The sequence below is a fragment of the Panthera tigris genome, chromosome A3, assembly GCF_018350195.1.
Source record: "Panthera tigris isolate Pti1 chromosome A3, P.tigris_Pti1_mat1.1, whole genome shotgun sequence".
NCBI lineage: Eukaryota > Metazoa > Chordata > Mammalia > Carnivora > Felidae > Panthera > Panthera tigris.
In genome coordinates, this window is record NC_056662.1 from 66411365 (window position 1) to 66424299 (window position 12935).

The 12935-nt window shown below is 40.9% G+C and overlaps 1 protein-coding gene across 2 annotated transcripts in view; it reads left to right on the forward strand.

Moving 5' to 3' along the window:
- Nucleotides 1–8698: 8698 nt before the first annotated feature.
- The window catches only part of MSH2 (mutS homolog 2), an 80964-nt gene continuing 76727 nt past the window's right edge, over nt 8699–12935 (forward strand). The window contains exon 1 of one of the 2 annotated variants that reach the window (XM_007084705.3): nt 8699–8973. In XM_007084705.3, the coding sequence (XP_007084767.1) occupies nt 8763–8973 (211 nt within the window). In that variant the 5' untranslated portion in view covers nt 8699–8762. The remainder of the gene's footprint in view (nt 8974–12935) is intronic. The other variant, XM_042981339.1, reaches the window with a different exon arrangement.

Below are 12935 nucleotides of genomic sequence, written 5' to 3' on the forward strand. Positions count from 1 at the left end.
CTGAGGAGACATATCTAGAAAAATGCTGTTACAGCCCATGTCAGAGAAATTACTGTCTGTGCTCTCTTCTAGGATTTTTGTGGTTTCAGGTGTCACATTTAGGTCCTTAATCCATCTTGAGTTTATTTTGTGTATGGTGTAAGGTATTGGTCCAGTTTCATTCTTTTGCATCTCCAGTTTTCCCAACACCGTTTGTTGAAGAGACTTTTTCCCATTGCATATTCTTGCCTCTTTATCGAAGAGTGACCATACAATCATGGGTTCATTTCTGGACTTTCTATTCTGTTCCAATGATCAATGTGTATTTTGTGCAAATACCATACCGTTTTGATTACTATAGCTTTGTAGTATAACTTGAAATCTGGAATTGTGATACCTCCAGCTTTGTTTTTCTTTTTCAAGATTGCTTTGGCTATTCAGGGTCTTTTGTGGTTCTATACAAATTTCATGATTGTTTGTTCTAGTTCTGAAAAAAATGCTGTTGATATTTTGATAGGGATTGCATTAAATTTGTTAATTGCTTTGGGTAATAGTAGATTACTTGTATTTGTCTTCTTTCCAGATTTTTTCTTGTGGTTGATTTCTAGTTTCATTTTGTGGTTGATTTCTAGTGTTGTGGTTAGAAAAGATGCATGGTATGACTTCAATCTTGAATTTGTTCAGGTGTGTTTTGTGGCCTAAAATGTGATCCATTCTAGAGAATGTTCCATGTGCACTTGAAAAGAATGTGTACTCTGCTGTTTTAGGATGGGGTGTTCTGAATATATCTTGAAATCCATGTGTCCAATGTGTCATTCAAAGCCACTGTTTCCTTGTTGATTTTCTGTTTGGATGAGCTGTCTATTGATGTAAGTGGGGTGTTAAAGCCCCCACTATTATTGTATTACTATCAATTACTTTATGTTCATTATTAACTGCTTTCTGTATTTGGGTGCTTTCAAGTTGGGTGCATAAATGGGTATAATTTTTGTATCTTTTTGTTGGATTGTTCTGTTTATGATTATATAGTGTTATTCTTTGTCTCTTGTTACAGTCTTTGTTTTACAGTCTATTTTGTCTGATATAAATATTGCTACCCTGGTTTTCTTTTCACTTCTGGTTGCATAACAAATGCTTCTCCATCCCTTCACTTTCAATGTACATGTGCCTTTAGGTCTGAAATGAGTTTTATAGGCAGCATATAGATAGGTCTTATTATTATTATTTTTAAATCTATTCTGTTGCCTTATGTCTTTTGATTGGAGAATTTAGTCCATTTACATTCAAAGTAATCATTGATTAAGTATGGATTTATTGCCATTTTGTTACTTGTTTTATGGTTGTTTTTGTAGTTCTTCTCTGTTCCTTTCTTCAGTTGCTCTCTTCTCATGATTAATTGGCTTTCTTTAGTGATATACTCGGATTCCTTTCTCTATTTTTTGCAGATCTATAACTGGGTTTTTGGTTTTTTAAATTTTTTTTTAACACTTATTCATCTTTGAGAGACAGAGAGAGAGAGAGAGAGAGAGAGAGAGAGCATGAGTGGGGGAGAGGCAGAGAGAGAGGGAAACACATAATCTGAAGCAGGTTCCAGGCTCTGAGCTGTCAGCACAGAGCCGGACACAGGACTCAAATCTACAGACTGTGAGATTATGACTTGAGCTGAAGTCGGATGCCTAACCAACTGAGCCACCAAGGTACCCCTATAACTGGGTTTTTGATTGATTAAGTTTATATGTAACATCTTCTGCATAGAGCAGTCTATATTAAGTTGATGGTAGCTTAAGTTTGAACCCATTCTTTACTCCTCTTCTCCCCACCTTTTGGGTATATGGTGTCATATTTTATATCCTTTTATGTTGTGAGATGGATATACTTATTTTTACTGCTTTTGTGTTCCCTACTTTTCTTACTTTTACTTATGGTCTTTCCACTCAAAGAGTCCCCTTTAATATTTCTTGTAGAGCTAGTTGAGTGGTCCTGAATTTCTTTAATTTTTCTTCCTCTGGAAAACTCTTTATCTCTCCTTCTATGTGAATGATAGCACTGCTGAATACAGTATTCTTGCCTGCAGACTTTTTTTTTTTTTTTTTTTTTTGAGAGAGAGAGATAGAGAGAGACAGCATGAGTCAGGGAGGGGCAGAGAGAGAGAGAGAGAGAGAGAGAGAGAGAGAGAAAATCCCAAGCAAGCCCAAGAATCCTCTGTCAGCACAGAGCCCGGTGTGGGGCTGGAACTCACAAACCATGACATAATGACCCAAGACAAAATCAAGAGTAGGACACTTAATCGGCTGAGCCAGACAGGCACCCCTTGGCTGCAGAATTTTTTTTCTTTCAACACTTTGAATATATCATGCCACTCTCGTCCTGCAAAGTTTCTGCTGAAAACTCAGCTGACAGCGTTATGGGTCATGTATGTAACTGTTTTCTTTTCTCTTGCTGCTTTTTAACGTTTATTTATTTTTGAGAGAGAGAGAGAGAATGAGTGGGGGAGGGCAGAGAGCGACTGGGACAGAGGATTCGAAGTGGGCTCTTTGTTGACAGCAGAGAGCCTAATGTGGGGCTCAAACCCACAAACTGTGAGATCATGACCTGAGCCAAAGTCAGACCAACCGACTGAACCACCCAGGTGCCCCTGCTCTTGCTGCTTTTAAAATTCTCTGTTTATCATTAATTTTTGCTACTTTAATTACTATGTGTCTTAGTTTTGACCTCCTTGTGTTGATTTTGTTAGGGGTTCTCTGTGCCTCCTGGTTCTGGATTTCTGTTTTCTTCCCCAGTTTTGAGAAGTTTTCAGCTATTATTTCTTCAAGTAAGTTTTCTGCCCCATTTTCTTTCTTTTCTTCTGGGATCTCTATAATGCAAATGTTATTACACTTGATGGTGTCACTGAGTTCCTTAAGTCTATTCTCATATTGCTTAATTTTTTTTTTTTCTCTCACCTACTTAACTTGATTGCTTTTCGTTACTCTGTCCTCCAGGTCTCATTCTTCTGCTTCTTCTAGTTTATTATTTATTCTATTAGTGTATTTTTTACTTCATTTATTGTGTTCTTCATCTCTGATTTGTTCTTTTTATCTCTTTGTTAAGGATGTCATTGAAGTCCCTCTTAAATCCAGTGAGTATCTTTATGATCATTACTTTAAATTTTCTATCAGGCATTATTACTTGTTTTCATTTCACTTAGGTCTCTTACTGTTACTTGGTACTGTTTTTACATTTGGGATATATGCCTCTGTGTCCTCATTTTGTCTAACTCTCTGTGTCTGTTTTTTATCAAACTTTTTAAAAGATTTTATTTTTAAGTAATCTCTACACCAGATGTGGGGCTTGAACTCACAACTCCACAATCAAGAGTCACATGCCCTACTGACTGAGCCAGCCAGGCACCCCATCAAACTTCTAAAACAACAAGCACATCTTGCTTTCAGAATGAACTCTTCAATCCATAGAGCTTCCGTTCTCCACAGTAACTAACCAAAGAGCTTTCTCCAAAACCAGTGACTTCTTTGGGTCCTTTGTCCACTTTTAAATTGGTTTATTTATCTTTTTATTATTGAAATGTAAGATTTCTTTATATATCTGGATACAAGTCCCTTTGGATATATGATCTGCAAATGGTTTCTCAGAAGAACATTCAGAAAACATGAAAAGGTGCTTAATATCGGTAGTCATTAGGGGAATGAAAATCTAAATCACAACCACAGTAAGATACCATTTTTTTTTGAAGCAACAAAACGTTCTAAAGTTAGATTGTGGTGATGGTTATACAACTCCTGATAATATAATCATATGCTTTATTTTTTTTTTTAAATAGGTTCCACACACAATGTGAGGCTTGAACTCATGATCCTGATATCAAGAGTCACATGCTCCAGGGGCACCTGGGTGGCTCAGTTGGTTGAGTGGCCAACTTCGGCTCAGGTCATGATCTCCAATTCATGGGTTTGAGCCCTGCAATAGCGAATTACATGGCTATACCATATTTTATATATACATTCATCAGTTGCTCCGAAGCAGTCACTACTTTTATTACCAAATAATATCGAGTTGCATGGCTATACCATATTTATTCATTTATCAGACTGCTCTGAAGATGTCTCCCTCTCTCTGTCTCCCTCTCTCTCTCAATTGTTAAATTAACAATAATAATTTACTTTTAAGGTTAAAGCACCTTAACGTACACAATACTTTTCTATACTTGGTTGTTTTAAAATAGTAATTATTATTTCTTTAATGAGCCTCTTTGTTAGTACATATGCTTTTTTACCCAACACTTATTCTGACTGTAAAAAGAAAATAGTCATTATTGTGAATTTGGAAAATATATGAGAAAATTTTAAAAAACCTGTTGGGGTCATGATTTTTTGCACCCTATCAGTCATGTCATGTCTTCCAGTTATATTTGTATGAAAGTTCTCTTGCCAGTTATTTTTAGAAATGCATAGTTTCCTATGTAGGACTGGAAAACATATGAAATTTCTGTAAGATGCCACTATTTGACATAACTTTAGAAATTTATCATAAATATTGTTGGGGAGAAGGAAATTACTTCCTTTATTCTCAGAAGTTCTTCTGGTCGGATTAATAATTGACACAGATTAACAGAAGAAAAAAACAAAATTACATGGGCACAGAGATTCAATAAAAAAACTGAGACCAAAGGAAATGACAAATGTATGCAGTGTTTATACATTTTAGACAAAGAAACATAAATCTGTGAGGAATTGACAGGACAAAGAAAACATGTTTGGGAGTTTCAATTAGTAAAGGAATTCTAACCAGAATTTGGGCTGGGGTAGTAAATTAGTAAAAACGACAAGATTTGTTTATATAGGCTTCTTCCGCCCTGAATTCCCACCTCTGGTGATACGGATGCTACTCTCAGTCTCCAGGTGATGTGGGGGACACCTTTCACATGGGAGACTTATTTCCTGCATTCAGGGAGATAAAGGGTCAAGAGGCCCTTCTTGCATTGCTGCTTTTTCAGTAACTTCAATTTAAAGCAATCAACATTCCACTGTGGCATATCTTGGGGCAGACTGCACTGAGCTCCAACAACATTGAATCCATGCACATGACTTAAAAAAAAAAGATGCTCTTGGGGCGCCTGGGTGGTTCAGTTGGTTAAGCGTCCAACTTTAACTTTGGCTCAGGTCATGATTTCAGGGTTCGTGAGTTTGAGCCCCACGCCGGGCTCCGTGCTGACAGCTCAGAGCCTGGAGCCTGCTTGAGATTCTGTGTCTCCTCTCCCTGCCCCTCCCATTTGCAGCCTCTCAAAAGTAAACAATAAACATTAAAAACAAGATTAAAAAAATAAATAAAAAGATGCTTTTAAGACAAACTCTTAGACAAATTCATTACAAGTGCATGTCAAAGTTTTATTTCAAGCTTGTGTTTAAACAGGTTAATTTAAAGAACCCACTTCTTGGGGCACCTGGCTGGCTCAGTGGGAAGAGCATGCAACTCTTGATCTCGGGGTTGTGAGTCTGAGCTCGATCCTCTTCTCAAAGACATTTTGTAGGGGAATGTCTGGATGGCTCAGTCGGTTAAACATTTAACTTTGGCTCAGGTCATGGTCTCTCAGTCAGTGGGTTCAAGCCCCACATCTGGCTCTCTTCTGTCAGCACAGGACCTGCTTCGGATCCTCTGTCCCCCTCTATCTCTGCCCCTCCCCTGGTGTATGCTCTCTCTCTCTCTCTCAAAAATAAATAAACGTTAAAAAAAAAAGACACTTTGTAGGAAAAAAGCATGTTAGGATCATTGTTATTAGCCTGGATACAAAGCAAAGGATCATTAGGTATCTTCTATGTTTTGTTAAAAGTCACTGTCCTCTGCCGAGGCTGATAGTCCTCCGGAGGAATTTTCTGGACTTTATGCCCATTATAGTCTCTCAGAAATGGTTTTAATGGGTGCCTGGGTGGCTCAGTCAGTTGAATGTCCAACTTCAGCTCAGGTCATGAGTTTACAGTTCATGAGTTAAAGCCCCACATAGGACTCTGTGCTGACAGTGCAGACCCTGCTTGGGATTCTTTCTGTCTCCCTCTCTCTCTCTACTCTACCTGAACTTTCTTTCTCTCAAAATAAATAAATACACTTAAAAAAGAAACAAAGAAATGGTAATAATGTCTCAAAAAGAATGGCTAAAGACATCAGACTATAAAACTCAGGTTTCAAACACATTATCTTTTTCAGAACTGCTGGTAGAACTCCCCCTGCCCAGGAGCAACCACCACGGTTATGGTCTTTAGAAGGCTCACGCTTTGGAGATCCATCTTGATTAGCATGGTGCTTCACCCCTAAACTGTACAAATATTCTGAAATGGGGCTTTAGCTCACAATCTAGAGTGGATTTTTTCCAATTTTATTTTTTAAAATTTATATCCAAATTAGTTAGCATGTAGTGCAACAATGATTTCAGGAGTAGATTCCTTTGTGCCCCTTACCCATTTAGCCCATCCCCCCTCCCACACCCCCTTCCAGTAACCCTCTGTTCTCCATATTTATGAGTCTCTTCTGTTTTATCCCCCTCCCTGTTTTTATGTTATTTTTGTTTCCCTTCCCTTATGTTCATTTGTTTTGTCTCTTAAAGTCCTCATATGAGTGAAGTCATATGACATTTGTCTTTCTCTGACTAATTTCACTTAGCATAATACCCTCCAGTTCCATCCACATAGTTGCAAATGGCAAGATTTCATTCTTTTTGATTGCCGAGTAATACCCCTTGTATCTATATACCACATTTTCTTTATCCATTCATCCATCGATGGACATTTGGGCTCTTTCCATACTTTGGCTATTGTTGACAGTGCATACCCAATAGGTGCCAGGCCTTATGGCACACAGACGGTTAAGCATACAGAATTTGGAACAAGACAGAACTGTATTACTTACTACCAGCTCTGTAATCTTGGGCCAGATACTTCACATCTCCAAGTTTCCATTGCTTCATTGTAAAATAAGAATAACAATAGTACCTAATACCTAGCGTTTCAAAGATTAAAAGAGTTAACACATGTAAAAATAAGGAAGACACCTGTCAGTGAATGGTGATGAACATTAGTCATTATCATTAACTATAAAAACTCATTGGTGTCCTTTCCAGGTGTTTAGTAAAAGAAGTGAACAGGTATTATAAAACAATGCAGAAAATATTATAATATGAATAAGGTGGTAGGTACTCCAGAAGATAACGCAACTGACGACACCTGCAGAAACTGGGCAGGTTGGACTGAGGAGACATTTGGGATCGAAGACAAAATGATGACTGGGAATTTGCTACACAGACAGGAAAGGGCCATTCTGGAGCAGAGAGACAAGTTTGTGTTGAAGCCACAACCCTTGAAAGGTAAAGGAAATTTAATTATTAAGTAAGCTCTGTGCCCAATGTGGGGCTTGAACTCAGGACCCTGAGGTCAAGAGTCTCGGGCTCTACGGACTAGGCGCCCTAGAAGAGGAATTTACTGGCCCAGATAACAGACCTGGGGTGAGAGGCGAGAGCACTGCAGGCTGAGGGAGATGTTAAGTCTGTGGGAAAATTAGTCAGCAGAGGATCCAAACTTTTTCTGTTTTCCAAGATATTTGAATTTTAACTGTAGGCCACTGGTTTCAAAACATTGTCGGGAATACCCAAGGATGTTTTTAAAAAGATCCCAAAACTCCACCTTCATAAATTCCAAGCTTTTGTATGTGGGTGTGGCCCAGGTATATCTTTGAAAAGCCCCTGGAGTAATTCTGCAGTTGAATCAGGGTTGGAGCTGCTTCCTTGGGTAAAGAGTGAGCCAAACAGGAGAGTAGATACCTTTCCTAAGACAGGTAACTAACTGTGCAGGATGCGTTCTGACCTCCTTCAGATCTTTGCTCAACATTAAAAAAAATTTCACCCCATCTTTATTTTCCACCTATACAGTTATCTTCTAACAATTTTCTTACTATAAATTTACTTATCATCTGAATTCATTCATGAGAATACAAACTGAACAAAGGCAGTGGTTTTTCTCTTTCCATTTCTAGTGATCCTCAGATTCTAGAAGAGGCTGGCACATAGAAGGCCACATAAATGTTTTTAAATGAATGAATCAGTCAAGGAGAAACGAGAAAGAATATGGCTAGTATAGAACAATAAGGAGGTTGTGGAAGAAACCTGTAATCTTGATGTTGGCAGTTTGCTTAAAAAGGAAAAGGGAGACAGGGAAAGAGGGGTGGTTTTATTTTTTAATTTCAGTATAACTCCAGTGTTATGTTAGTTACAAGTGTACAATATAATGATTCAACGATTCTAAGCATTACTCCCTGCTCAGAGAGAGGTGCAGTTAAAAAAAAAATGTATTAGGACGGGAAGAAAGGCTAGTTTTTCCTTGTTTTCAAGTTTCTTTCTGATCTCACTCATACTTCCGGGTTCATAATAAACTCAAGAGAGCTAAAACGTCCCACCCGGCCGCCTTCCCTAGTTATCTATCCACCTGGATTCCTTTCAGATGCAGCAGAAAAAGTCACCGGCACCTGAAATCTTTTAACGATGGCTGTCTGCCAGGGTCGGCGCGCGACCTAGGCTCAAGCATGCGCAGTAGACAGTTACCAGCGTGCGCGGGAAGCTGGGCCGCGTCCGTTTGTGATTGGCTGCCGCAGCGGATTCCCACCCACCGAAATGCAGCGCTCGGTGCTGATTGGGTGACTCCGCAGAGGCCGGACGTCGCACGGGAGGGAGGGAAGGGAGGCGGGAAACAGCTTAGCGGGTGCGGGGTCGCGCAGTTTTTTCTGGCAGGCGGTGGAGAGTTTCCGAAATGGCGGTGCTGCCGAAGGAGACGCTGCAGCTGGAGAGCGCGGCCGAGATCGGCTTCGTGCGCTTCTTCCAGACCATGCCGGAGAAGCCGACCACCACGGTGCGCCTCTTCGACCGGGGCGACTTCTACACGGCGCACCACGAGGACGCGCTGCTGGCCGCCCGAGAAGTGTTCAAGACCCAGGGGGTGGTCAAGTACATAGGGCCGCCAGGTGAGGGCGGGGACGGCGCGGGCTCGGGGGGACCCCGCGGAGGGAGCTCCTTTCAGGCAATGGGCGGCGTGCGATTCTTGGGCGAGGAGGCACGGGGGCGGAGACGTCGGTGCCTCCCGGGGATGGCGCTTTCTGCGGCCGCTGCCTGGCCAAGTGAGGCGCCACCCGCCCCTGCCCTGCGTCCGTCCTGAGTCTGTCCCTCTGCAGCGGCCCTAGACCTGAACTAACAACGGACACGGGGAGAACGGACACGGAGAGAGCGTCCCGGCTGCCAGGCGTTGGGCGAGGCGTTTTAATACATTGTTCTTTCTTGATCCCCTGCAGTCGCGTGGGTGTCTGCCCGCCGCCCCGCCTTGGCCCTGTGGATCTTCTCGCAACTCCCGACCAGGAGTTAGAATTAAAATAGAAGGTGGTCTGGGAAACCGTTTTATGTCACCAGTGTGATTTTGCCCACACGCAGTGCAGGGATCTGGAATGGGTTACTGTTGATGGGCAGGAACTGTTGCCAAGTGGTCAGAACCTCGCTTCGAGCCAGATTGCCTGGATTCAAGTCGCGATCCTCCACTTAATAGCTGTGTGACCTTGGTCTAGTCACGTATGTCTGTGCCTCAATTCGTCACTCCATGTCCTCTGTAATCCCAGCCCCATCTCTCCAGCATCATCTCTCCCTCTAAGGCTACATACAAACTTCTCACCCTATGTGAGCTGTATGTTCTAGATGTTGTATGTTGATCTTTACTGCCTGGCTCCATTTTGATGATGGAAAGAGCATTCTGGCAGGAGTGAGGAGTCGTAGCTTCTAGTGCTACTTTTGTCACACGCAGATGGGATGTTATTGACAAAAAGGATGTTTCATTCCTTAGACAAAAATTTGTTGAGTGCTGCTGTATCACGCAGGGTTATGGACACTGGGAAAGACAGTATCCCTGCCTTCACAGAGATCTTTCTGGTGGAGAGCAAGGCAGAAATAACAATTCACTGAGAAAAATTGTGGAGGTGTGCTCCGTAGCAAGTTGAAGAGACAAAGAGGCAGGAATGCCAAAAATTGGAGACCTCAGAAGCATTGCATGAGAAGCTGAATTTCACTTGAGTCTTGAAGGACCGGTGTTTGCAGCGGAGAGGATCTGAAAAGAGGCAGATTGCTGTTGCTAGAGCAGAAAACCCTGAGGAGGGTGGCTCAGGTGGATGGGATCAGATGATGAAAGGCTCTTTATGTTGTAGTGAGTTGTTGGAATTTTATGCTGTAGGTCCCTGAGAAGTTGGATGGCTTAAGTAAAAGGTGAAGTGATATGTTGGATCATTTGGCTGTAGGGTGGGGGTTGTTAGAAGGGGCAAGAGTAGAGGTGTTGGGATCAATGAAGACCAGCCAGAGATCATTATGGATGGCTTCATAGTTAACAATGGTCTAAGTTGCTTTCCAGTTTTAAAGTTTTTCCAGGCTAGTGCACTTAACTCTCTTATTTTTGTATTATGCAGTGTAGAATAGTTTAAGCATTTAAAATGATGTAAAAAGTTCTAAACATACTTGTATGTTTGTGTACATTGAATCACTGATTTTTCTATGCACCTGTTAATGATTCTAATAGTTTTTCTATTTTATTTATTTATTTTTTATTTAAAAAAAAATTTTTTTTTTAACGTTTATTTATTTTTGAGACAGAGAGAGACAGAGCATGAATGGGGGAGGGTCAGAGAGAGAGAGGGAGACACAGAATCTGAAACAGGCCCCAGGCTCTGAGCCCTCAGCACAGAGCCTGACGCAGGGCTTGAACTCACGAACCGCGAGATCATGACCTGAGCAGAAGTCGGACGCTTAACCAACTGAGCCACCCAGGTGCCCCTAGTTTTTCTATTTTAGATTATGAAAGGAATAATGGATATTAAGCATTATACCCATTTATTGGGAAGGAAGTTTAGTATAAATATCCAGGAATCTTTTATACTGGAGTGTAAGCTTTTAAAAAACAAAAATTTTCCTTTTATTGCTCTTGAAGGTTGAAATGTGTTTACTGGGCACATTTCTAAGAATAGAGTAACCTAGACTGTCACCTCCTCTTAGTCATGCTGAGTATGGCATTAAGGGTGAATTTAACTTGGGGCCCCTGGGTGGCTCAGTTTGGTTAAGTGTCTGACTCTTGGTTTCTGCTCAGGTCATGATCCCATGCCATGGGTTTTTGGGATTGAGCCCCGCATCTGGTTCTGCACTGACAGCATGGAGCCTGCTTGGGATTCTCTCCCTCCTTCTCTCTGACCTCTCCTGATTGTGTGCGCGTGCATGGTCTCTCTCTAAATAAATAAACAAACTTTAAAAACAGGTGAATTTAACTTCTCAGAGATTAGCAAGTAAATGGGTTATTCCTAAGGATCTAGTTCTTATGTTAGACATTTATGCCAAATACACATTTTAGGTAAAAGATTGTCCTAATATATGTTTGTGTAGGATAATAGTTACAAAAAGATCAATCATTTGTTACTAGAAATTGGCTGAAATAACTGGAAGAGGGAGGGACTCAAAAGCAAAAATGTACTGTAGATCTTCAAAGCTGATGTCTTGCAGTTTTCACTATGCAGGATGCAGTGTAACTGAAGATCTTTTTAAATAATGTTTTATTTATTATTAAAAAAATTTTTTTTGAAGTTTATTTTGACAGACCCAGAGAGCCAGTGGGGGAGAGGCAGAGAGAATCCCAAGCAGGCTCCATACTGTCAGCCCAGAGCCCAAAATGGGGCTTGGACTCATGAACTGTGAGATCATGACCTGAGCCTAAACCAAGAGTCAGATGCTTAACTGACTGAGCCACCCAGATGCCCCTTAATGTTTTTTTTTTTTTTAAGTTTATTTATTTATTTTGAGAGAGAGAGAGAGAGCATGCATGTATGCAAGGGAGGGGCAGAGAGATGAGAGAGAATCCCAAGCAGGCTCTGCACTGCCAGCACAGAGCCTGATGTGGGGCTTGAACTCATTAACTGTGAGATCATGACCTGAGCCAAAATCAAGAGTCAGATGCTTAACTGACTGAGCCACGTAGGCCTCCCAATAATGTGTCATCGTTAGTGTAAGGCTGCCAATACTTGTTTCTTGGGAGGAATTTTCCTTCAGTTTAATACTATGCATAATGTTAAAGGGTTAAAAAACCTTTTTCTTTGTTTCTCTGTTCCACCTGGAAACCTGATCAAGTTAAGGTTAGTTATGTTTCTAGGCATCATTGCTTATTGCAGAACTGTAAGGCATGATGAGGACCACGTGTACTTGCACTCTACAAATCTTGGACCCTGTGACCTTTTCCCATATTGTTGAGCAGTTGAACTTGTTTCTGACTAGAGAAAATAGAAATCATTAGACGAGAAGTCCCTCAATTTCCTGCCCTCAAACCTATACTTTAGGTAAAACAGATTTGTTGAGATATTATTAATATACAATATGATTTACACACTTAAAGTAAATAGTTCAGTTTGTTTTTATTTTTACAAATCCGTGGTTTTTGTAATAAACCATTACACATGGCACATTTTATTTATTTATATTTACTTTCTAAAGTAATGTATGTACTCAACATGGACTCGAACTCAAGACCCTGAGATCAAGAGTCGTCTGCTCTACTGACTGAGCCAGCCAGGTGCTTCCATGGTAAATTTTAAAACATTTTTTGGGGGCGCCTGGGTGGCTCGGTCGGTTAAGCGTCCGACTTCGGCTCAGGTCATGATCTCACAGTCCATGAGTTCGAGCCCCGCGTCGGGCTCTGTGCTGATAGCTCAGAGCCTGGAGCCTGTTTCAGATTCTGTGTCTCCCTCTCTCTCTGCCCCTCCCCTGTTCATGCTCTGTCTCTCTCTGTCTCAAAAATAAAAACGTTAAAAAAATAAAATAAAAAATAAAATAAATAAAAAAAAATAAAACATTTTTTGTCAGCCCCCAAAATAAACCTGTACCTATTAGCAGTCACTCCCCACCCCTTTCACTCTCT